Source organism: Hordeum vulgare, chromosome 2H (genome assembly GCF_904849725.1).
Source record: "Hordeum vulgare subsp. vulgare chromosome 2H, MorexV3_pseudomolecules_assembly, whole genome shotgun sequence".
Taxonomy (NCBI): Eukaryota; Viridiplantae; Streptophyta; class Magnoliopsida; order Poales; family Poaceae; genus Hordeum; species Hordeum vulgare.
The window spans coordinates 11,591,351-11,618,136 of NC_058519.1; the positions used below are offsets into that span (position 1 = coordinate 11,591,351).

Below are 26,786 nucleotides of genomic sequence, written 5' to 3' on the forward strand. Positions count from 1 at the left end.
GCATCTCGTGAAGGAAAAAAAATAGAAAATATGCATTTTTTTGTTTTTGAGCTCTCGTGAAAGCAAATCCGTGCGTGTTGCAGAAGCAAAACCGTGTCTCTCGCAGAAAAAAAGGAAAACCCGTTGTTTTTTCCTTTTTGAGAGGCACTGCCATGCCTCTCGCGAAGGAAAATCAGTTCCTCAAGCGGAAGCAAACCCGTACCGCTCGAAGTAGGAAAGAAAAGAAAACGCATTTGTTTTTGTTTTCGACAGCTCGTGAAAGCAAATCCGTGCCTCTCGCGAAAGCAAAACCGTCTCTCTCGCAAAAGAAAAAAAGAAAACCCGTTGTTTCTTCGTTTTCGAAAGGCACGGCCATGTCTTTCGCGAAAGCAAATCCGTTCCACTCGAGGAAGCAAAACTGTACCGCTCGAGGAAGGAAAAAAAGAAAATGCATTTGTTTTCGTTTTTGAGAGGCACAAACGTGTCTATCGTGAAAGCAAAATCGTGCCTATCGAGGAAGAAAAAAAGAAACACGTTTTTTTCGTTTTCCAAAGGCACAGACGTGCCTCTCGCGGAAGGAAATCCGCACCTCTCGCGTAAGAAAAACCATTCTTTAAAAGATCGTCCAAAAGGTAGGAAAGACCGGTGAAAAATAAGAACACCAAAATAATCTTTGTAAAACCTCACTTAAAAAGCCGAAAACGCGTGCAAAATAAAAAATAAAAAACAAAATCTAAAGAAAACGTTGAAAGCGTGACACTGTCACGTGGCTTTGACTGAAAACGCGTCAAATGACTGTTTGTGGGAATGATCATTGGAAGACTTTCGAAGGAGCGCTAATCAACTAGCAGCTCTCGCTCCTATCTGAACTAGAGGGTACAGAGTTCTTACCATAGGTTTGCAAAGGATACATTTGAAGTTGAAAATAGCAGGAAAAAGACGGTGAAAGGGCCGGCCTAGGTCGGATGGCAGGTGTGTGCTGGTCGGCAAAAAATTGCCTTTAACCGTGTCACTTGAGCCGATCCTAGAGGGCCGAACTCCACGTATAGGCCATGAGATGGTTATTAGGGAGGGCCCAGCTGTATTACCACTCTATGCGAGGACTGCGGCGGTGATGACGGCGAGGGACGCAGCTTCAGTGAAGTAAGTGCACCTGCCCTTTGCTGTATGACAGGTGTACCCAACAGATGGTTGGTCCATATGTCATACATTCAAAGGCAGGTGCAGTAAGTCACTGAAGCTCGGTCCGACGGAAGGCTGAGGCTGACGAAGCGGCTGCCCAAAATCTATTCACATTCAGTTTTTAGTTGCCTGTGGTGGTCGACGGCCGATGATCTGTCACAGTATATAGGATACCGGAGTTGTCTGTCTCATACTGCGGCATTTCTTGGCTGGAAGACTGGACTCTTGTTTAAACAAGATTTCTGTGGCAGTTGAGCTGTTTATTAGTCCATCAGACATCAGTGGTCCTCCTGTCTGTGCAAGGAGTCTACCTCGTCTGCTTCCTCAATTTCACCAAGGAGGCCAGACAAAGATGCCAGCGGCCACCAAGGTGGCCTTTCAGGCTGAAAGTCGCCGGCACAGCAGGCCGAGCTCCATGCTGTTGCCGCCTTTATCACCTCGACACCCTGTCTCTGCAGGGAGAGACTGACAACCCGCATTCTAGTGAAGCAGAACTGAAGTTTGTCATCCATTTCCTCCACTTGTAACTGCAAGTGTGGTAGCTACCTAGACGGTAGGGTAGATGAAGAACGCACTAATGGTTTTTAGCAATGGACGGATCATGCCCCGGCAACGGCCGTGCACGGTTTATTCTCTAGCTCTCACTTTTAATTCCCACTGGCTTGTTCATGGGCCTGCAACCACATTCTGAGTTGCTGGTTGGGCACTGCCAATACAACCAACCATTTTTTATTTTTATTTTTCTTGCGAGGGACAAGCAGCCAACCAATAAGAGTAGAATGCCAGCACTCCTAGTTGACAGTTTGTTCATATTCTGCCATGCATATACAACTATGAAACGGCGCGTTGCTTCTTTTCATGCATGATTTGAGCTTTGTGTCAGCTGCCAACCGCATCTCTTGTCTAGAACTATAAAGATTAGAGATGGCACATGGTGCCTCTTTGTTTTCCCATTGTAACCATTATATATTGGCTCTACTTAAGCCCCCGGCCGGCTAGATCTCAAAACCAAACAGACCTCTCTGCTTGCCACAGTACAACAAGCTGCCGGAGCCGGACGGCCGGCTTGCGTCCCGGAAGTCCTCATTTTGCCTCTTCTCCTGCCTACCTCAAGTACGTAATTAAGCGATCTCAAGTTTATGATTTCTAGCTCTAGTTCTTCCTTTTCTTCCATGCAAACAGAGAAGCAGGGTACTGCAAAAAATAGTGTCTGTGACCATATCCAGTGGGTTTTCTCTCTCTCTTTCAAGTGTTTTTATTGCATTAAAATGCCTTGAGTCTTTCAGCCAAGTTTCCTTCCAATTTTTCAGTGACACAATTTTCATCCTAACCAGTATGATTAACCTAATGACATCCTGAACTTCTTTCGTGACGTGAGATAGGATGAACTTGTGAAGGGTGAGCTCGATCCCAAAAAGTAGTATACCACATGACATATGTGATAAGAGTGTTAAACGTAGGGTTTGGGGAAACTGGCTCAACCCTCTAGGGGTGGCCTATCACATATATTTATAGATGATGTACCAAGGGTACGTTACAATATATAAGTATATATACAGATAACTATACAGTCTAACACCCTCCCTCAATCTTAACTACTCCCTAAAGAATCTAGGAGAGTAAGATTGCGCCTACATGCTTTAAACTGTGGTAGAGGCAATGGCTTGGTGAAGATGTCTGCAAGTTGATCCTTTGAAGAGATGAACTTGATCTGTAATAGCTTCTGAGAAACACGTTCCCTCACAAAGTGATAGTCAACTTCAATGTGTTTGGTTCGAGCATGGAATACCGGATTCGCCGAGAGGTATGTAGCACCAATGTTATCACACCAAAGTATAGGAGGCTGCGGTTGTGAAATCCTCAATTCCTAAAGCAAAGACTGTACCCATATGAGCTCTGCAGTGGCATTGGCCACAGTCTTATATTCAGCTTCAGTACTGCTACGTGACACAATAGCCTGTTTCCGAGCACTCCAGGCGATCAAGTTGGAGCCAAAGAACACAACATAGCCCCCCGTGGATCGCCTGTCATCCGGACTGCCAGCCCAATCCGCATCAGAATACGCTGAGAGCACCCCAGTAGGGTTCGGCCGAAGGTGAAGCCCATGGGACATTGTAAGTCGGACATAGCGTAGGATGCGCTTAACAGCAGACCAATGAGTGTCACGGGGTGCATGAAGATACAGACAAACTCTGTTGACCGCAAAAGAGATATCTGGTCTCGTGATCGTCAGGTACTGAAGACCACCAACAATACTCCTGTACATAGTAGCATCAGCAGAGGACAGAAGCTCACCATCAACAGCAGTGATCTTGTCAGTGGTAGACATAGGGGTAGTTGACGTCTTGCACTTAAGCATCCCAGCTCGCTGCAACAAGTCTAATGAATACTTCTTTTGTGTCGTAACAAGACCAGCATCCCTAGGAGCCACTTCCACACCGAGAAAGTAGTGAAGTCTCCCAAGATCTTTGACAGCAAAATCAGTACCAAGAGCATGAACAAGAGCGTGAGTAGCAAACTGTGAAGAACTGAGCAGAATGATATCATCTACATAAACCAGCAAATACATAGTGACCTCATGTTTCTGTAGAAGAAATAATGATGAATCAGCAGTAGATGGCGCAAAACCATGAGCACGAAGAGCTGTTGCAAGATGGGCATGCCAGGCACGGGGTGCTTGCTTCAGACCATAGAGTGCTTTGGTAAGACGACAGAGATAATCAGGACGATCAGGATCAGAAAAACCAGGCGGTTGTCGCATATAAACCTCCTCCTCCAATAAGCCATGAAGGAAAGCATTCTGCACATCAAGCTGACGGAGAGACCAACCTCGAGTAACTGCAAGCGACAGAAGAAGCCTGATAGTAGTAGGTTTGATCACAGGGCTGAAAGTGTCCTCATAATCAAGACCATAGCGCTGCCGAAATCCCCTAGCAACAAGACGCGCTTTGTAGCGCTCAATAGATCCATCAGAATGCTTTTTTTTACCTTGAAGACCCATTTAGAATCAATGACGTTAACCCTAGGGGGTGGAGGAACCAGAGTCCACGTCTCATTGCGAAGAAGAGCGTGATACTCCTGCTCCATAGCCTCTCTCAAATGAGGAATAGTCAGCGCAGCCTGATACGTACGCGGTTCCGAGGACGGATCCGCAAGAGCAGCAGCCATGCAAGAGGCATACCACGCAACAGTACCGTCGGTGCGCTTAAGTGGACAGACAACACCACTGCGGCTGCGCGTGTGTGGGCGAGAGACCACAAGAGCCGGCAAGGGGCCAGCCGGCGATGAGCTAGGCGGCGGTGATGTGGGCCCAGCCGGCGAGGGGCTGGGCGTCGGCGAAGAGGGCCCAACCATTGAAGGGCTGGGCGTCGAGGAAGACGACCTAGCCGGGGAGGGGCTGGGCGGCGGTGAAGACAACCCAGCCGGCGAGGGGCTGGGCGGCGTTGACGGGTGCCCAGCCGGCGAGGGGCTGGACGGCGCCGACAAGCGTAGCGACGGTGACGCAGGCGAGGACGGCCGCACGGGCGAGATGGGGCAAGGGCTCACTTGGGGTGGCGCGGGGTGCGAGGCCAGCGGCAGCAGCCCAGGCGCAGGCCAGACCGCCGGTTGCACCGGCGCCGAGAGGGGGGCCGACCGAACCGGCGTCGCCAGGGAACCACAGTCTTCGCGGCCGGCAGCAGCCGGTGCCGCTACACGCTCGTCCAAAAGCTCAAGACGAGCACCTCTACCAACACCTGCACCATGGTTAGGTAACAAAATAGGAGCATATGCAACATCATCAAATTGGTCAGAGGCAAGAGAGGATGAATGCATAGATGGCGACTCATGGGTGGACACAGGTAAGTTGGCAAAGGGAAACACATGTTCATCAAACACAACATCCCGAGATATATAGACACGATTTGTGGGAACATGAAGACATTTGAATCCTTTATGAAGGGAACTATTGCCAAGGAAAACACACTTCTTAGAACGAAACTCGAGCTTACGTTTATTGTAGGGACGTAAATGTGGCCAGCAAGCACACCCAAACACCTTAAAAAAGGTATAATCGGGTTGTTCATTAAGAAGGAGTTCGATAGGAGTCTTCATGCCTAAAACACGAGTAGGAGTACGGTTGATGAGGAAACATGCGGTGGTAAAAGCATCACTCCAAAACCGAAAAGGAACAGAAGCATGGGCCAAAAGAGTAAGACCAGTCTCAACAATATGACGATGCTTACGTTCGACAGAACCATTCTGCTGATGTGTATGTGGACATGCTAAACGATGCGCGATCCCAAGCGAGCTGAAAAAGGAATCAAGGTTGCGATATTCGCCACCCCAATCTGACTGCACATGAACAATCTTATGCTTGAGAAGGCGTTCAACATGTTTTTGAAATTGAACAACTATATGGAACACATCAGATTTACGCTTAAGAAGATAAAGCCAAGTAAAGTGACTGTAAGCATCAATGAAACTGACATAATAATTATGACCACCGGTAGAAGTCTGGGCAGGACCCCATACATCTGAAAAGACAAGTTCAAGAGGATGTTTGACCTCACGACTAGATGCTGAAAAAGGAAGTTGATGACTCTTCCCTTGCTGACAAGCATCACACACTGCTACATCTTTATTACTAGACATGCTAGGAAGCCCATGACGACGCAAAATATGACCGACGATAGGAGTGGCAGTATGACCAAGACGAGCATGCCACTATGACGGTGAAACACGAACTCCGCTAAAAACCTGAGAGACGCCAGGATGCTCCAGATGATAGAGACCCTGGCATAGCCGTCCGCTAAGAAGAACGTCCCTCGTGGCCCGATCCTTAATAAAAAGATCAAGGGGGTGAAATTCACAGAGAACATTGTTATCAGCATTAAGCTTAGGAACTGAAAGGAGATTACGCGTCACAGCAGGAACGCGAAGAACATTACGAAGTTGAAGACTCCTATTTGGATGGCTAGTGAGAAGAGATGCTTGACCAATATGAGAGATGCGCATACCTACTCCATTGGCGGTGTGAACCTTGTCGGTGCCGTGGTAGGCCTCACGAGAGTGGAGCTTGCCGAGCTCGCTGGTGAGGTGATCCGTAGCCCCACTGTCCATGTACCAGTGGGGGTCAACGGGATAGGACTGTGTGTGTCCCTGCTGCTCCCGAGGTGCTGGCTTATCAGCCAACTGCGCCTGACGCTCGTTGTTGCGCGAGTCCTTGCCGTCGTTGTAGAGGCCAAGGAAACTCTTCTGGAAGCGGCGGTGGCACTTAGAGGCATAGTGACCCGCACGTCCACAGAGCTGGCACTCCCGGGTAGGACGACCCCCCCAGAGGACGATGCAGGGGGAGGGGCCGAAAGTAGCGGCGCAGTGGGACCCTTGCCCGAGGGGGTCGAGTGGGCAGCAGAGCCCGAACCGCCGCGACCCGCCTTGTAGGCGGCGTTTGCCGAGGGAAGACCTCGGCCACGAGTGCGGCGCGCCTCCACGCGCTGCTCGGTGAGAAGAAGACATGAGTAGAGCTCGTGCGCCGGCATCGGAGACGTGTGGTCACGCTCGTTGATGATCTCCACAAGTCCATCATACTCCTCGTCAAGAACGTTGACGATGTAGGAGTTGAACTCGGTGTCGGTGAGAGGCTGGCCAATGGAGGCCAGAGTGTCGGCGATGGACTTGACCTTGTGATAGAAGGCGGTGGCCGTGCCATCGAGCTTCTCGCACTCGCCAAGTTGGCGACGGAGAGCACTGGAACGCGCCTGCGACTGCGACGCGAAGGAGCACTCCAGGATAGTCCAGGCCTCGTGAGAGGTCTTGGCGAAGACGAGCATCCCGGCAACCTCCGGGGTAAGCGACCCCTGGATAGCCTAGAGGTTCGCCTGGTCCTGCCCTGTCCAGACGCGATGCGCCGGGTTGTAGACGGGTCCATTGACGCTGTCCACGACCGCAGGAGGGCACGGATAGGAGCCGTCGACGTAGCCGAGGAGGTAATGACTCCCAAGGAGTGGAAGAACCTGCGCATGCCAGAACACGTAGTTATCTGAAGATAGCTTGGTGCTGATGAGATGGCCGAACTGGAACGACGCAGGTAGACTCCCCGACGTGAAGACAGCAGGCGGCGTATACGCCGCAGTAGCCGCTGTCACAGGCGTCGGCGCCACATAGGCACCGAGCGGCGGCGGTGGCTGGGCAGTGTTGGCGTCGAAGTAGGGCTCCATGGCGGGCGTCGTGGCCGGCGGCGTGGAGGCGGCTACCAGCGACGCCGAGAGGGCAGCGACCTGAGCGGGCGCCGAGGGGGTCCCCGAGGAGGGAACCAACGGCAGCACAGGCACCGGAGGTGGCGACAAGTACGATGCCGCCGAGAAGATGGAGCCGACGCTGAGGGTGCTGATCGGAGCAGCGACAACAGCGGCGTCGGTCGGGCGAGAGAGGAGCGCAGCGAGGGAGGCCGGGAGGAAACCGGCAGACGCGGAAGCGGTGGCGGTGGTCGTCATCACAGCGGCCGGAGGGGCGCGGTAGCAGCGGCGGCCTGGGAGGATGCAGCGGCGGCGGCGAACAGAAGATCGCGGCGGCGGCGGCGGCCCGAGGCGGAGCGACGGCGGCGGCGGCCAGGAGAGAGGCGGTGACGACCTAAAACCCTAACCTAGTGTGATGCCATGTTAAACGTAGGGTTTGGGGGAACTGGCTCAACCCTCTGGGGGTGACCTATCATATATATTTATAGATGGTGTACCAAGGGTACGTTACAATATACAAGTATATATACAGATAACTATACAGTCTAACAAAGAAAATCTCCAACAGCTAGCATAAAAACTGGATACCCAAAATTAGTTTTAGATGTGGGGAGAGAAGGATTTAGGTAGACAAAAGTAAAATTGTCTGCTTTAGAACTAACTTAAATTTGATACCTAAATTTTAGCTTCTAATTCTACAACAAATATCTGAATACATGGTATCCTATAAATAATAATAATAGTACAAAAGTCACGTCAAACGAGTGACGGCCTAACGGGACACCACAACCTGCCGCAGACCACATCTGCCGGGATCTCACTGCCCACACAACAGAAGTCGCGGAACAGCACTCACAACCGTCACTCGCTACAGAGATGACAACGTCTGACCAATTTGTTCGTCCATGTCCATTTGGTTCATCGCGGATATAAAAAACGGTTCAATATTTGATCCAAACGAATGTGTATCTGTTTTTCGTTCGTCTGCAATCCATTCTAGATCAAAATTTGAATGGTATTTGCGTCACCGCGGACATGGAGCAGACACACGCCTCATCCACGTGCTCCTTCTCCTGACCCGTCACTCGACGTCACAATATCTCCTTATCCTTTCCCCCACACGCCGCCCGCAAGCACACAAATCCTAGGCCGGCGACCCCATTTTCCCACGGCCACCCTAGCTCTCCAGCAGCAAATCCACCAGCGGGGTGCCTCCTTTGTCCTCGTGCGGGAGGCCTAGTGGTGGATCTTCGACGACGGCGGTGAAATTTTGCGCATCCTACCAACAGGATTTGGCGAATCCGGCAGCCGGCGGACTACACATGCCATGGACTAGCCGGGTGCCGGTCCACCAGGCCTGGGCAATCCCTCGGTGCCACATATAAGCACTCAATCCGCCTCTAGCTTCTCCGGTTTGACCCATTGCGGGTTCGCCAGCAAGGCCACAACTAGCCGTCGCCCTAGCTCGGCGCTAGCCCAAAGGCTTGCCGGCTCACCTTTGCCGTTCATAAAGTGCAACGACTACCCGTTGCAGGTCGTCCGCCGTGTTTCTTGGATGCCGGAACATCCCGATTGGGTGTTCGTAAAGTGAATGAATGACGGGGTACGATTTTCGTTCCGCCTTTTGCTCTTTGATGATTCGATGCAATTTCGGTAGCTTGTTTGCCCAATATTATGCGTAGGATGAATGAAAATGGTATTGAGAAAAAGAATACATCAATATATTGATCTCAAGAAATTTGTTAGATCTTGGTGCAGTTTTATCTAGAACTGAGACTATAGATGAGACAAAGAAGAGGCCAAAAGGAAAGAAAACAAAGAAGAGGCCAAAAGGAAAGCAATGTCTTAAGTCTTTAACACAGATCCAAAAGGACAAAAGGGGAAAAACTGCGCGTCTGTTTATATCGCGCCGTTGGAGTTGCTCTAACACCTCGCCGCCGTCCAACGATCGCTGCGGAAGCTCCTATATGATGCATTCTGCAACAAATACATGCGCCATCGCATAGGGTTCGTCCGACTAGTCCGGCCAATTGCGGTGCACCACGAATGCCAGTAAAAAATTGCAAAAAATGTTCATTGCGCAACTCAATGGCGCTTGCTGCTAGCCAGTACAAGCAAAGAATTCTGAACGCAAAAATACATCACAAGAGTTAAAATAGCAGTAGCGGACGTAACACTATTTGAAACATTTCCAAAAAATATTTCAAAATTTGAGTAATTTTCGAGACCTTAAGCCCAAATTTTGGCAAACCCGAACAATTTTCTGAAAAGGCGAACACATTTTAAAGTTTCTGAATTGTTGGAATTTGTCAACAAAAGTTCAAAACCGGAAAAATAAAAATAAAATCACAAACATATTTTTTTAGAACATATTTCAAAATGGAGAAATATTTCCAAACAAATTTGTAGATTTTTTTGAAAAGCGAATATTTTTTATAATATGGGAACATTTTTGTAAAATATCCCAAAAATAGAAAATATGAATGTTTCTTTGAAACCAGAACATTTTTAGAATTGAAACAATAATTTTTGGATACTTGCACATTTTTTGAAACCTGAACATTTTTCAAACTCGAAAACAAATTTTGGATACGCAAACAGTTTTTAAAATATTCAAACATTTTTTGAAACTCCTGAACAAAACTTTAAAACACGAACAATTTTTAAAGTTGCGTGCATATTTTGAAACTCCCAAACAAAAGTTCAAATATGAACATTTTTTGGAATTTGCGAGCAATTCCTTAAATAGAAATATTCGTTGAAGCTCCCAACAAATTTGAAAACTTGATTTTTTTTATGTTTTGGTGAACAAATTTTGAAATGGAAAAGCTTTTTGAAACTCCCAAACATAATTTGAAAACGTATTTGTTTTTCAACTTATAGATATTTTTGAAAAGTTGACATTATTTATAATATGGGAACATTTTTTGGAAAATGAAAAAAATAGAAAAATGAAAAAAAACAGTACAAAAAGGTTCAAATCAGGATCCTTCTGGAGCCCAAAACTGGTAGAAACTAGGGCTGGAACCTTCGAGAAGGTTCACAAAACTAGATGTGATCTACTGGTTAGCTATCTTAGATGGGCCGGCCAGTCATCCGCTTAGTGTAGTAGCTCTATGTGTTACCTCGACAGTTTAACGCTGAGAGTGTTAAGTAGGAAATTCCAGTCGCTGGCACTACATATAGACACTAGTAGAAAACAGAGCTTCAGTCTCGGTTTCAGAAGGCCTTTAGTCCCGGTTTTGTAACCGGAACAATGATCGAAATTTTTAGTCCCGGTTGTGTTACGAACCGGGACTAACAGTGCTCCACGTGGCCGTTGTGGGGCACGAGGCCAGGAGGACATTTAGTCCCGGTAGGTAACAAAAATCGGGACTAAAAGGTAGCAACGCGTCAACAGCTGCTTGACGATGGCTTTTTTGTTTTTTTTGAAAGGAGAGGTTTAGGGGGTTCATATTGTGTTTACCCTTTTCTTTTTGTGTTTACCCTTCAATTCTTTTATATTTAGGATTTCATTTCATTTTATGTTGTTCATTCAACTCAACGCTAGGTACTACATATAGCAATGAAGGGACCACTAATTACACAACATTGTTATGAACATATATAGAGAGAAGTGAGCTCTTTTTCTCTGTGCTTGGTCGAACAACTCGACATTGAAAGTTGATGAAATATACCCCCGGTAACTTTTTGTATGAATAGCATGATAACTCACACATCACATACCTGATAACTTATGTACCAGAGTCTTGGGAACTTTAACGACGGTGGTGAGGGGTGGGGGAGGGACGTTGGTGAAATATATCCCAGTAACTTTTTGTGTGATTAGCATGATAACTCACACATCGCAGAACTAATAACTTATGTACCGTAGTTCTGATAACTCTGGCAATGGTGGTGATGGGTGGGGAGGGTTGTTGGTGAAATTACATCCCACACCCAATTCCCCGAGTAACATTTGTGGGAATACCATGCTAACACAAACGTCGCAGACCTGATAACTTATGTGCAAACACCACGGTAAATTTAGACCCGAATAAAAAGTTATTGAAACATGCCCCGCTTACTTGTATGCAAATAACATGGTAATATATGCATCACAGACCCGATAACTTAGGTACAGATACCATGATAACTTTGACCCCAGGGAAAGAAGTTGTTGATAACTTAGGTACACCTCCATTCACGTTTGCATAAATAACATGTTAATATACATATAACGTAAGTGATAAGCTTATGGCAACTTTTGAGCAAAAGTGATCAAAACATGATAGTCGGAGATGAGATCTAGTTTTCAAGTTCTCGTCGTGATGGATTTTTATGTGAAAACGATTTTTCAATCAAAAACGACAAATTGAGCTATAAATGTTCGAGAGTCTACAATGACATCTGCAAGAAACTAGTGCATTTGCATGTGGAGAGAATGTTGGAGGAGCCATTTTTATGCCCCGGTAATTTCTAGGTAAACAGAGTGACAAGTGACGTATCACAAAGGTGATGACTTATTTAGCCTAGATGTGGTAACTTTTGATCTAAAAAATGTCCAAGAAACATACCAATATGGGATCTAGTTTCGAAGGTCTCATCGCGACAAATTTTTTATGTGAAAACATTTTTTCAATCGAAGCCCTGAGACATTTTCGGTGCCATGGAGCTAGACCAGTGAGCTATTACGCTTTCTTCAAAGGATGGCTGCTTCCAAGCCCACCGATGGTTTGACCTCCAAAACATTTTAAAGTTTTAATTTCGATGAAATTTCAATGACATCAGCAGTTTTGTCCTATATACATGCATCTATTAAGGAAATATTAGATTGAATGTGTTTGTTTTTGTATTAAATAAAGAATCAACACGTGGCAATAGAAGCCCGACAGTAGATGAATCGTTCAGATCTCTTGTTATAATTCGAACGTTCGGTAGTTATGTCTGTCCTTTATCTTTTTAGAAAGGAAGTCAACTTTTTTTTTGTGTGGTTTTTTTACAAGCACAAGAAAAGATCAATTTTATTTAAAAAATATTTTCAGAATTTGTAGAATTTTCATTTAGTTATCAAATTGTTTTTCCATATAGGGTGTGGGTGTATATACACCCATAAACCAAAGGTTTCTCTCCCTCATAGACCCAAGGTTCCTATCCTATCCCTTGGATGTTTATACAATATATATAGCAGTACATGGGCTAATCCTACGAACACAAAGCTAGCCTGGAGACTCGGTCCAGTACACGGACATGGACGTCTATACATACACATACACAAACAAGAAGGGTGGTGGAGGGATTGAGCCTAATTCATATTGACTCACTAGTAATTCTCTGCACCCCCTCCCTCTCGCGCGTCTGTCGCCCCTGCGGCGGCTGCACGCGGCCCTCCCTCCCCTTGCATAGCCCCCCTCCAACCTCTCTCCCCCGTCGCCATCACTGACAGGGGCTGCCAGGCGAGGCCCGGGTAGCGCCTTCGGCGGTGGCTTGTCTTTCCCCGCGTCAATTCGATGGAGGCGGGGCTTTCCCTAGTTGGCGGCGGTGCTTCTCGGGCTGCGGCGGCCTGACTCCGGTCAAGTGGTGGCGGAACAGAGGCGGCACGGGCGGGCCTGCAGAGCGGCACAGTGTAGCGGTGGCGTCGTGCAGCGGTGATGGCCGGCTAGGCCCTTCGGCCTAGATTTGGGCCTGTCGGGACACATATGGATTTGGACGGGCCGACCTGACCTACGGCTTGCTGTTTAGCTGAAGGTGATGACACAGACATAAAGGACAGCGGTGACGGCGACCAACCTGTTGCAGGACGGCGGCGAGATTCACTGGCCAGTGTTGGCCCGGCTGGACCATGTTAGGACTAGTGTGCGCGGGAGGGCTTTACGGGCCCGCTAGGCCTGGCCAGGCCATAAAGGGACTGTTGTGCTCTACGGTCGTGTCCGATCGGCGACCGTCTTTCGGGGGTAGAGGTTGGTCCCTCCCGCCGGCCGCGGTTCCGTTGTCCCCAAGTCATTCCTCTCCTCTCCTTCGGCTTGCAGACCTCGTGGATACATCTTCGGTGAGACGATGATGGTGGCTTCGGTGTTGGGGAACGTTGTATGGGAAATAAAATTTTTCCTACGCACACGAAGACCTATCATGGTGATGTCCATCTACGAGAGGAGATTAGATCTACGTATCCTTGTAGATCGCTAAGCGGGAAGTGTTAAGAAATGCGGCTGATGTAGTGGTACAGCTTCGTGACTCAAATCACCGTCGTCTCACGATCCGTCCCACGATCCGTTCCGACCTAGCGCCGAACGGATGACACCTCCGCGTTCAGCACACGTACAGCTCGATGACGATCTCGGCCTTCTTGATCCAGCAAGAGAGACGGAGAAGTAGATGAGTTCTCCGGCAGCGTGACAGTGCTCCGATGGTGGTGATGATCTACTCCTGCAGGGCTCTGCCCGAGCTCCGCAGAAATCTGATTTAGAGGTAAAACTACGTGGTATAGGTTTGAGTTGCACGTGGTAAAGTTGTGTCTCAAAAGCCCTAAAACCACCAGTATATATAGGAGGAGGGGAGGGGCTAGCCTTGGGGATCAAGGAGCCCCTTGGTGCGCCGGCCGAAGGGAGGAGGTGGACTCCCACCCCAATTCGGTTTGGGGGACGGAGTGTGGACTCCTTCCTTCCCACCTCCCTCTTTTTTTTCCTTCGGTGTTTTTCCACTTGTGGCGCCATGGCCCTATTGGGCTGGCTCCACCAGCCCACTAAGGGCTGGTGTGCCACCCTAGGGTCACTGGGCTCACTCCCGGGTGGGTGGGGCCCTCCCGGTGAATACCCGGAACCCATTCGTCACTCCCGGTACACTGCCGGTAATGCCAGAAACTTTCCGGTGACCAAATGAAACCATCCTATATATCAATCTTCGTTTCCGGACCATTTCGGAAACCCTCATGACGTCCGTGATCTCATACGGGACTCCGGACAACATTCGGTAACCACACATATAACTCAATTATACTAAAACATCATCGAACCTTAAGTGTGCAGACCCTGCGGGTTCGAGAACTATGTAGACATCACCCGAGACACTCCTCGGTCAATATCCAGTAGCGGGACCTGGATGCCCATATTGGATCCTACATATTCTCCGAATATCTTATCGGTTGAACCTTAGCACCAAGGATTCATATAATCCTGTATGTCATTCCCTTTGTCCTTCGGCATGTTACTTGCCCGAGATTCGATCGTCGGTATTCGCATACCTATTTCAATCTCGTTACCGGCAAATCTCTTTACTCGTTCCGTAATACAAGATCCCGTGACTTACACTTAGTCACATTGCTTGCAAGGCTTGTGTGTGATGTTGTATTCCCCGAGATACCTCTCCGTCACACGGAGTGACAAATCCCAGTCTTGATCCATACTAACTCAACGGACACCTTCGGAGATACCTGTAGAGCACCCTTATAATCACCCGGTTACGTTGTGACGTTTGATACACACAAGGTATTCCTCCGGTGCCAGTGAGTTATATGATCTCATGGTCATAGGAATAAATACTTGACACGCAAAAAACAATAGCAACAAAATGACACGGTCACATGCTACGTTCATAGTTTGGGTCTAGTCCATCACATGATTCTCCTAATGATGTGATCCAGTTATCAAGTGACAACACTTGCATATAGTCAGAAAACCTTGACTATCCTTGATCAACTGGCTAGCCAACTAGAGGCTTGCTACAGACATTGTTTTGTCTATGTATCCACACATGTATCTATGTTTTCATTCAATACAATTATAACATAGATAATAAATGATTATCTTGAAACAAGAAATATAATAATAACTATTTTATCATTGCCTCTAGGGCATATAATAATAACCATTTCTATCCCTATTTTTCTAACGTCACTCAAATTGTGGGGTCCTTTATTATGTCTCCCCCTAGACCAGATAGGGAGACATGTTATTCTTGTTAGTGTTATGTAGAAAACACTGTTAGTAACACATATTCTTATTTAACTGAGTTGTGGACATTTCATATATGATTGATGAAGGAAGGGAGAGAGGTGAGGATGGCAAACATTGAACTGCAGTCAGTGAAGCCGCCAATAGTGATATTGCACGAGGCATTTACAAATGACGGAGCATATGGTAATATACGCCTTGTGCACCCAGTTGGTCGTCCAGCCGCTAATCATGTCGCACTCTTCATCCCTGAAGTGGAAGCAGACAATGCCGAGAGGTTTCTGGAAGGGATGACGCTTGATGGGGACAGGGTGCTCCATATTGCTGCGAGGTTGGAGGATGTGGAGCTAGTGAGTGCCATCTCCGTGACAGAGAGATGGCGTGATGCGGTCCACGTAACAGCGAAGAACAAAAGGGGAGAGACTGCCTTGCACTGCGCATCGGCTACTGGGAATGTCGCCATGATCGGCGCCCTTCTCACATTGTTGGCACAAAACAGTGAGATGAAAATGCAACTTCTGAGACAGCAAAAGGACACCCGGGAGACATGTTTGCACGAGGCCGTGCGGTGTGGAAATGGGGATGCTGTGAGGATGTTGGTGCAGGAGGATGTGGCTGTTGTCCTTGGAGTTGGACCAAACAACGGCCGCGCGCTGGTCAAAATATGTGATGAGCAGGGTGTTTCGCCTCTTTACTTGGCCACAACATTACGCCATCTTGAGATTGTTGAGTTCCTCACCCGACTAGACTGGCCTCAAGGGTACCCAGCTGCGTCCTACGATGGGCCTGGAGGCAAGACAGCCCTGCATGCTGCGGTTCTCCTCAGCAAAAGGTATGTACGTGCCTACTTGCATGCACGGTGTACTCTTTTACTCAGTTTTGTATATACATCCCCTTGACCTAATTTTCTCTCAGTTACTGTACAGAGCTCAGCCAACATCTCGCTCAGTGGAAGAACGAACTCATAGATAAAGCAGATAAATCTGGGGCCACGCCGCTTCACCTTTTGGGATCAAGAACCGACAAATTTATTGTGGAACTTCTTCTTGGTTTAGACCCAAGTGCCGGATACCGTGCGGACAATGAGGGATCACTGCCCATACATATCGCTGCAGCCAATGGAAGCGTCGCGATCGTCAAGCTGCTGTCTGAGCTTCGTCCCAACTGTTGTTGGTCACGCAATAACTTAGGACAGACAATCCTACACATTGCTGTCCACAAGAAAAAATACAACGTGGTAAGCTATTTATGCTCTATCGTCTCTACACGGAAATTCGTGGGGATTTTCAACACCAGGGACAATGAAGGGAATACGGCTCTCCATTTGGCTGTAGTGCAAGGAAACCACTCCATTTTTTGCCGGTTAATGGCGAGGAGGGAAGTGTCCTTGAGTTTCACAAATAATGAGGAGCGTACACCTCTTGATCTTGCAAAGTTAAGCATCCCACCAGGTATTTCATTGTTCCAGGTACGTATCTACAGAAAGCCTCTCCTGTTAAATATAGCCCGTACCTTAATTTGCTCCTCATTTACTGTCTAATACTCCCATAATCTAGATTTTTTTTACAGTAATAGATACATCTAGACGTGTTTTTATTCTAAATACATCCTTTTTTTATTTATTTCCGCAACAAGAAATTTCGGACAGAGAAAGTATTTGGTACCTCATTTTTCTTAGGTCAGATTTTAGATTGTCTATGAGATATGTGTGTGTACGTACACCTAAACCCAATTTTATTTTCTCAAAAAAGAGAACAACCCCCGGCCTTCATGAAATGCACGTCGCCATCTTTATTATATTATTGAATAGAGCCTTACAAAATAAATACACGAATCAACCCAAAGTATCCTTCATGACAAAATTTGTCACCCTTCCTACAAGGTTAATGGTGTGTCCTGAGCTCTCGCCAACAAACACCGTGAAAACCAGTGGCCTCACCAAACCACCCGCTATCTGGCCTGAAACACCAACTAGTGTAACAGACCATCGCACACTCCATGTGCACACTCTAAAATCCTGCACCGTCATCTTTCGTTGTCCCATCTTCAACGTGATCAATGCATTAATCTTGTCAAACCCTTATGTTGTCGACGCCACCACAATGTCAGACAGTGTCAGCCTCTTGCGCGTTTCCATCAAACGGTGTGTAGCACCGAGACCCCACTGCACCATGCCGCCCAGACTTGCCGCCGTCGAGATCGTAGATGCCACGCTGTTCCACCTTGGTCACTTCACAAGAATCATGCGGAGACCAGCGAACAGGCATCGAAGCCAAACACTTGTCCCTTAAGCCGATGAATGACTCCAAAGATGATGCCCCCATGGAGTGATGACGGTAGGACGTCCCGGCCATCTGAATAATACCACAGTATATATCGTCAAGCATAATATTTCTAAAACTAGCTTGTTATGAATGAATTATTTTGCGTTTATTAACGCTGTGGGTAAGGGCAACTCCAACGTGGTGCATCAGAATGAACACACCAAATGTCCTCGGACAACGTTAGAGGAGCCGGTCATCCAATCATAGTTATCAAATTCACACAGCAGAAGTGGGCCAAACGTGTGCTAAGCAGACCTAGAGAAAAGAGCACATAGTATGTGAAGACATGTGGTCCAATTTACGTGACCAAGCGCACAGTTTGGACTCCCCGGATCTCTCCTAGGTTTGCTTTCGGTTTAGGAGATTTTTGTGGTCTAGACTGGTCTGTGGACATATAATGCCTTTGTTAGATTGCATAAAGTATTCAGAGAAGTTAGTCCCAACTTTTACGGATGTTTTGATGAGCTGTTTCAAAGTTGCCCAAACGCCCCCACGCAATAGTTAGCTTGGTACTAGCAGGGTTTACCATGCGGTGCCGTGCAATCAGTTCTTCTTTCTGTTTGCTTTGATTTAAGCTACTCCCTATATAAGCAAATATAAGACTTTTTTTGGTCACTAATTTTGTTTTGTCCTTATCATAGGGTCCTCGGTATTGGGTTTTGTACGGCCTCCTAGTTGCGGGGGCTGATTACTGCACCTGTCGAAGTGATCACTTGGCTACAGAACCTGACGAGGAGAAGAAGTCGGAAGTGATCACCAAGTCCGCTGGGCTGGTTGTCGTGTGCGCGGCGCTCATCTTGAACACATCATTGACGATGCCTTTCAGCGTGTCGAATCTCTACAGAAATCCGGAGAAGGACATAAAAAGAGTCGTTGCCTACAATATATTCATCATGTCTGACGCATTGGCATTCGCCTTCTCAGCGATAGCCATATCTTGCTCCACGTTCGCCGGATTATCCTCATTAGAACAGCGGACACGGCTATCCTACCGTAACGCTGGAGCCTTGAGCCTATGTGCTGCGGCTCTGTTTATCATCCTCGTCTTCATGGCGGGAATGTATGTGGCAGTTGGTCCGCTGGTTCATCTCAAGGGAAATGTCATCATTGCTCTGTTGTACTACATCACTTATCCAGGCATCCTTCTGCTATTCGCGCCTTACCTAGGATTAGCGGGGTCTCATATGCGTGCGTTAATCTCAAGGCTTGGATTGCGAGCATGGCGGAAAGCCGTGATTCGTGAGCTTCAAGTACGGAGCTTTATGGTGCTACCAACAATAATACTATCGGTCGCGGTTATCGTTGCCGGTATGTTTTATCTTGCAATTACGTCCGCCAAGGGAACTTTTTAACCATCATAGCTAGTGTGGTAATTAATCACCACATACGATTGAATATCAGAGCTAGGTGGCGTCATTTCTCCTACTTCATGCCCCTGTTTACATCATCTCCCGTTGGGCAATGTTTCATCTTCTTTTGTTGTTTGGTTCTTGCAGTTTGTAATACTTGTGTCGGTCCTAATTTGTAACCTTTACTAAATATTTTATATATTATATATATGTGAAGACCAATGTATCGTCAGTTCCATCTGATTCTGATAAACAGAAAATGCCTTTTGTGCCTGTTTACTCATGTTCTCTCACATGCTATCATATCCTGGTCGCGGATATGCAGCCTGAATCCATAAAATTGTTTGTCTCTCTTCCAGCAACACGCTAGACAACGATATCACACACGCAAAAAGGCTCCGCCGGCCCATTGGTGATAGTTGGTAAAATATACTTCCTCCGTTTCTTTTTAGTCTGCATATAAGATTTGATCAAAGTTAAACTTCATAAACTTTGACTAAATTTATAAAACAAAATATCAACATTTATAGTATGAAATCAATATTAGTAGATGCATAATGATATTAATTTCCATAGCATATAGGTCTAGTATTATAGATGTTGATATCTTTTGATATATATTTGGTCAAACTTTGTATTACTTGACTTTGATCAAATCACTAATGGGGACGGGGCCTTTAGCCCCGGCCCGTAAGGGGCTTTAGTCCCGGTTCACCAACCGGGACTAAAGGGGCGGGACTAAAGGCCTAACCTTTAGTCCCGACCCTGTTACAAGCCGGGACTAAAGGTGCTTCACGTGGGCGCCCCGTAGCGCCTCAGGACATTTAGTCCCGGTTCGTTACACGGACCGGGACTAAAGAGTTTCAGATTTTGCTTATTTTTGGGTTTTTTTTTGAATGAAATTACTTTTGGGTTTTAGGGTTTTAGGGTTTAGGTGTTCGGGAGATTAACGTGATGCCTCGTTTGGTGTTCGGGAATTAGTTTTCATATAGTTTAAATAGAAATAATTATGCATATATATATATATAATTAACTTATCTTACAAGCGAGCATACACTAGTGGGGACGGGGCCTTTAGCCCCGACCCGTAAGGGGTTTTAGTCCCGGTTCACCAACCGGGACTAAAGGGGCGGGACTAAAGGCCTAACCTTTTCGTCCCGACCCTCTTACACGCCGGGACTAAAGGTGCTCCACGTGGGCGCCTCGTAGCGCCCCAGGGGCAGGCCCTTTAGTCCCGGTTCGTTACACGGACCGAGACTAAAGATTTTCATATTTTGCTGGTTTTTGGGTTTTTTTTTTTGAATGAAATTATTTTTGGGTTTTAGGGTTTTAGGGTTTAGGTGTTCGGGAGATTAACGTGATGCCTCGTTTGGTGTTCGGGAATTAGTTTTCATATATTTTAAATAGAAATAATTATGCATATATATATATATAAGATTAACTTATCTTACAAGCGATCATATATATACAATTATATGGAGATCTGAATTATCGGAACTAGAGCCCGTATATTCGATTACATGGACGAACATCAGTAATGGCCCTTAGCTACACTAAATCGTCCTTTGTCTTCTATAGTTTCCGTCATCAGAAATCCCGCAAGCTCCTCTGCAACAGCAATCGCGCGTTGCTCTGGTAGGACCTTCGTCCTCATGGCCGTGTGCTATATAAGAAGAGGAGATGAATATGAATATCAATCATGATAACAAAGAATGACGGGTAAAAATAGAGGTGTGAATGTTCATTGCTTACGTCGAATCTGTGATCCTTGAACTCAGAGGTAAACGTGCGAATGGTCTCGCAAACATAGTATCCGCATAGATGCGTTCCCCGTGGCTGCTGGTCGCACTTTACGAGAATAGAATATATATAATCAAAATAATAATCTAGCATCATAAATGTATTGAAAATTAATAGAAGTATATCATACTACTACTTACCTGAGCCGCTCTAAAGGTCAGCTTCTCAGGAAAGTTACCGGGAGTCACGCACTTGAACCGCTTCCAAACCCTGCCCGACAAGGATAATGATTTGCTAAGTTTTTCATTAATTGATATATCAGAAAATCATCGAAAGAGACCGATAGAGCGCAAGAATGATTAAAATTACCCTTGGAGCATGTCCTGCAGGCTTTGGAACTGTTCCAAGGGTCTCGATAATGGATCGAAGGCATCAACTCTTCCCTTATCAATTTGAATGTCCAACAGAATCCAATGGAAGCTGCACATGTATATATATATATATATGTGTGTGTGTGTGTGTGTGTCAGTAACTTATCAATTACACTTATAAGTGAATGGACACAACAGAGTAAAGACCCTCACCTGAAGTTGTATGGAAACAGTATGTGGTCACAGAAATTTTGATCTATTAGAAACCTTAGAAGGTTTTCCTCCGTCTCCTTGGGTTTTTCAGTTAGCGTCGCTATATGTATTTTATCTGGGTCAATAAACCCAATATTTAGGATGCTCTTACTTTTACACTCCAGAATCTTCATTCTGCATAATAGAGTACAAGTTATATATAGACAATGAATTGAAATAACTAAACAAGTTATATGTAGACAACGAATTGAAAAACTTACAGACAATAGCAACTCATAAGCGATTTGTCGAGGGCGTCGCCATTGTACATCTAGAAGAGTTCATCAAAGTCGATATGGATTTCTTCGGAGCGGCTGTAGTACTCCCGTGGGACACTCAACACGATCATCATTCTCCCATTCTTTGATTCACTTAAGTACCATTTATGCAAGTAACGCATATTTGTTGGGAGATCATCTTTGCTGACCAAAGGCTCTCCCATGACAAACTGTGGCTTAGGGGCTACCACAGCCTTGGGTATCTTGTCGTCTTGGGAAGCGAGCAAATCTTCAACCGTGATACCACATTCATCCGCCAACTCCTTTGCTCTTTCAAAAGCTTGCCCCTACACTGGAGGGGGAACATTCTCGGTTAACACCTTGAGGGGTGGGATCGACTGTTTGGCCTGTTGTCCAAGCTGAGGAACGTCTGATTTTTTCTTGCTTGTAGTTGAACTTGATTTGCTCCCACTTGCACTTGCACGTGAGCTGCTCTTTTTCACTTCCTTCTGCAATGTGCGTGTATAGTCATCAGGCTTATAGTGTAAGTCATACTGTGATGGAGTGGTTATGAAGTCTTTTGCCCATGCTATGTGCTTCTCGGTGTATTCCGGGCGGGCTCGGGTTCCTTCCTTTTCATCTGCGCATCATGCTGTTCCTTTGCTATCCTGGCGTTTTCCTCGGGGGTACGATCATAAGGTCTGATAGGAAGATTAGCATGAGGTACCTTTGGGAGGGGCGACAGTTTGTGCTTTGGGGAGCTCCGTCGCTTAGAAATCATCGACGGAGCGTTCTTGCTGGCACGCTTCCGCTTAGTATCATGTGCGGGCGGCGGCGGAGACGGACGACCCAAGTCCGGCGGCGGTGATCGAGATGGACTCGTGTTGTGCTGGCCGACGTCATGTGGAGGGCTTGGAGGTAATGGAGGTGTAGGTGACCTGCGACGACTCGGAGGCGGTGTTGTCCTTGGGGCCGAGCCTGGAAGCTTGATGTAGTTCTTGTCCCATAGGATGACTCCACCCAGTACTTCTCCGAGTGTCCTCTCATCTTCGGGTCCAGCTATGTCGAGCTCCATATCATCAAACCCCGTCATGATTTCATCCACCCCGACTTTAGCAAAGCCAGCTGGAATCTCACGGCCATGCCAGCGTGCATGAGGGCCAGAAGGTAAAGCTTATCCGACGGCCACCTTCATGGATATGTTCTTGAATTTCTGATAGAGTTCACATGATGTTGAGTCCTTGATTCCATCCACGGGGTAGCCGGGACCGCCCTCTATCATTCTTCGTTCATCGTCGGGCGGGGCCTCAGATTTAGCCACGCTGCTTTTCCGCTTAGATGGGGCGCCGGTAATATCAAGTGCAGGATCTTCCTGGCGTGGTACTCCTCTAAGCTCATCAATCTGCTTCTGTGCTCGTTAATCCTGGCAAGCAACTGGTTGAACTTGTCATTCTCCTCATCCTGCTGCCGCTTCTTTGCTCTTTCTCGGCTTCTGTAAGTGTCTTGGTCTCTGGCAAACCCAAGCCACCACGGGTAAGAAGGACCGAAGCCTCACGTTCGTCCTCCATGTTCGTCATTGCCGAGGACCAGTGTGAGCAAATCTTTATCTCTATCTGCAGTGAATTTTCTTTGTCCCTCTTTAATTTCTTTCACTATCCTTTTCCAATTCTCCCTGGGTATCCTAAGATCGTCATTGCAGATGAGGTCCCCTGTTGTTTCGTCGTATGACCCACCATGCGCAAGGAACCAATTTCTTGCTCTCAATTCCCTCTCATCACAGAGTGGTTCAGGTACGATGCCTTTATCTATCAGATCTTGCTCTTTCTTATCCCACTTTGGGATGGCAGTCTCATAGCCCCCCTGGCCCCAGCTTGTGGTGATATTTCTTCTTGTCGGCATTTATCTTGTTCTTTTCTGATAATGCCTGGGCATCTTCTGACTCCTTGTACTCTTGAAATGCCTTCCAGTGATTCGCCTGCTTGGCTAGATACCCCTCGAATACTAGCACTTTCTGTGTCTTCAGATAGTTTTTCCATAGCTTCTTCTTCCAGCTACGGAATAGTTCGGCCATCTTCTTCAGAGTCCACTGCTTGACTTTGGCCCTCAGTTTGTCTGCGGCGTCTTCATTCTCACATTCTGGCAGGTTGAAATGTGACATGAGATCATTCCAAAGATTATCTTTGTACCTTTCGGCGACATAGTCACTATCGGCTGCCCCTTTGCGCTTGTTCCACTCCCGAACGCTGATCGGGACGTGATCCCTAACGAGAACTCTGCATTGCTTCTTGAATGTGTCAGCAGCATTCTTAGGAAGCTTGGGTTCGCTCGTAGGAAATATCACCTCAAATGTGTAATGCGTCCGTGCATCCAACTTTCTATTCGGGCCTCGTTTCGTAGTTTTGCTCGATGTGGAGGCCTAAGAGGGAGAAACATTCATCAAATGAATATATATGTATACAATATAGAGCTATCTCCAATATTTTTCACATATTACAAGTGATTGTCGAACTTCATATGTATACCTCGCCGGACTTCTCCTCTTCACCGGCTTCTCCATCAATGGAGCTATCACCTTCTCCGTCATTGGACCTATCCCCTGCCCCATCGGCTTCATCTTCGTGTCGCTCGACCTCCATTCCAACGTCCTGGTTTAGATATGACGACGGAGATTCAGCTGGTTCAACGTCGGGGCCGTCTTTGATTATATATTCGAGAAGTTCTTCCTCTTCGAGGTTCCTGATATGTGGATCCATAGTTCTGTAAAAAACGGATTCTCTAAGCAATTTGAGCATCTAGAACCGTAGGAGTACTTTTCCAATTTGAGCATTCAATAAGCAAAACCAAATCCTAAAATAAAGTAGTATTCAAATTAGCATGTATTCAATTATAAGCTAATACATCATCACTTTTGTTCGTACTCCTCGAATACTATCATACATATAGCATCACTAATACATCTAGAACCGTAGCGCCCGACGGGTATCGGCGCGGGCGGTGGACACCCAAAGAGAAGGAACCATCACAGGATCATAGCTCAAGTGAGATCTCCGAAGAACCTGCCAGGTATGCTCGAACCTGCCCTCCAACGCAACCATGTAGTGACGGACGTGCTCATCCTCCTCGCTGACACGGTGACGTACCACCTCCGTGGTGTCCGGAAGCCTCGGCACCCTCACTGGCCCACGCGACCGCCACCAAACAAGGATCGGGTCAACGACGGGCTGGCTCCTCACCAACCTACGCCCCCAGAAGGTAGCACCTCCCAATACCAGCCGGGCGGAGCCCAGTCCCGGATAGGGCCCCTCTGATCAAGCAGGTGTCCTCCGCCGAGTCGACGACGAGGATGCGGGATAGGCATCGTAAAATGAACTAAAAAAATAAACTAGTTCTATTAATTTTCTTGCTAAAAATAAATTATTAACACTTAAGCATATACAATAGCAAAATTAAACTATTAACACTTAAGCATATACAATAGCAAAATTGAACAATAATCTAAGAAACACTATTAACACTTAAGCATATACACTATACAATAGAAAAATTAAGCATGTACACTATACAATAGCAAAATTAAATGACACTATACAATATGTCTCCTCTTCTTCTACTCCTTCTTCTACTTCTACTTCTCCTCTTCTTGTAGTACTTCTCCTCTTCTCTTCTTCTACTTCTCCTCTCCTCCTCTTCTAATTTTTTCTCTTCTTCTACTTCTCCTCTTCTTTTATTTTTCCTCTTCTTCTCCTCTCCTCCTCTTCTTATTCTCCTTTTTCTTCTTTTCTTCTCCTCCTCTTCTTATTTTCACTTTTCCTAATCTTATTTTCTTATTTTTGTTCATATTTCTTCTTCTTGTAACCCTAACCTAATTCTAAATATTACTAACCCTAATAATCTAGCACAAACCTAATAACAATAGGAATTAAATGACAAAAAAATCTTTTTATTTTTCTTCTTTTCTTCTCCTTTTTCTTCTTTTCTTCTCCTTTTTCTTCCTTTAATTCTTCTCCTTTTTCTTCTTCTCTTCTCCTTTTTCTTCTTTTCTTCTACTGGCCGGAGTGTTGGGAAGGAGGGGGCGGGGGGCTTACCGGTCGGAGGTGTCGACGGTGCGCGGCGAGGAGGACGGCGAGGAGGACGGCGCGACGGCGAGGAGGACACACGGATCTGAATATTGCAGACTCGTTGACTAAACCTCTTCCACGAGCAAAACATGATCAACACCATAATGCTATGGGTGTTCGATACATCACAATGTAACTAGATTATTGACTCTAGTGCAAGTGGAAGACTGTTGGAAATATGCCCTAGAGGCAATAATAAAATTGTTATTATCATATTTCCTTGTTCATGATAATCGTCTATTGTTCATGCTATAATTGTATTAACAGGAAACATTAATACATGTGTGAATAAATAGATCACAATGTGTCCCTAGCAAGCCTCTAGTTGGCTAGCTCGTTAGTCAATAGATGATCATGGTTTCCTGATCATGGGCATTAGATGTCATTGATAAAGGAACACATCATTGGGAGAATGATGTGATGGACAAGACCCAATCGTAAGCATAGCACTAGATCGTATTGTTCGTATGCTAAAGCTTTTCTAATGTCAAGTATCTTTTCCTTCGAACGTGAGATTGTGCAACTCCCGGATACCGTAGGAGTGCTTTGGGTATATCATACGTCACAACGTAACTGGGTGACTATAAAGGTGCACTACGGGTACCTCCGAAAGTGTTTGTTGGGTTGGTACGAATCGAGATCAGGATTTGTCACTCCGTGTGACGGAGAGGTATCTATGGGCCCACTCGGTAGAAAATCATCATGAGCTCAATGTGACTAAGGAGTTAGTCACACGATAACGTGCTACGGAACGAGTAAAGAGACTTACCGGTAACGAGATTGAACAAGGTATAGGTATACCGACGATCGAATCTCGGGCAAGTTCTATACCGACAAACAAAGGGAATCGTAATGGGGATTGATTGAATCCTTGACATCGTGGTTCATCCGATGAGATCATCGTGGATCAAGTGGGAGCCACCATGGGTATCCAGACCCCGCTGATGGTTATTGGCTGCAGAGGCGTCTCGGTCATGTCTGCCTATCTCCCGAACCCGTAGGGTCTACACACTTAAGGTTCGATGACGCTAGGGTTATAGGGAATTGTTATACGAGGTTATCGAAAGTTGTTTGGAGTCCCGGATGAGATCTCGGACGGCACGAGAAGCT

The 26,786-nt window shown here is 46.5% G+C and overlaps 1 protein-coding gene across 1 annotated transcript; it reads left to right on the plus strand.

Annotated features, from left to right (window-relative positions):
* Positions 1–2,139: 2,139 nt before the first annotated feature.
* On the plus strand, positions 2,140–19,139 carry LOC123429149 (protein ACCELERATED CELL DEATH 6-like). The gene is made up of 4 exons (XM_045113209.1): positions 2,140–2,274; positions 15,394–16,136; positions 16,220–16,772; positions 18,270–19,139. Exons 2-4 carry the CDS (start codon positions 15,412–15,414, stop codon positions 18,978–18,980), a joined length of 1,989 nt encoding a protein of 662 aa, XP_044969144.1. The 5' UTR covers positions 2,140–2,274; positions 15,394–15,411; the 3' UTR covers positions 18,981–19,139.
* Positions 19,140–26,786: the final 7,647 nt, after the last annotated feature.

Bases quoted from the DNA above. Each gene is read 5' to 3' on its own strand.
- LOC123429149 (XM_045113209.1), top strand. From the start codon at position 15,412: ATGGCAAACATTGAACTGCAGTCAGTGAAGCCGCCAATAGTGATATTG. The intron at 16,137-16,219 runs GTATGTACGTGC...ATTTTCTCTCAG, and splicing joins GCGGTTCTCCTCAGCAAAAG to TTACTGTACAGAGCTCAGCC. The intron at 16,773-18,269 runs GTACGTATCTAC...TCCTTATCATAG, and splicing joins CAGGTATTTCATTGTTCCAG to GGTCCTCGGTATTGGGTTTT.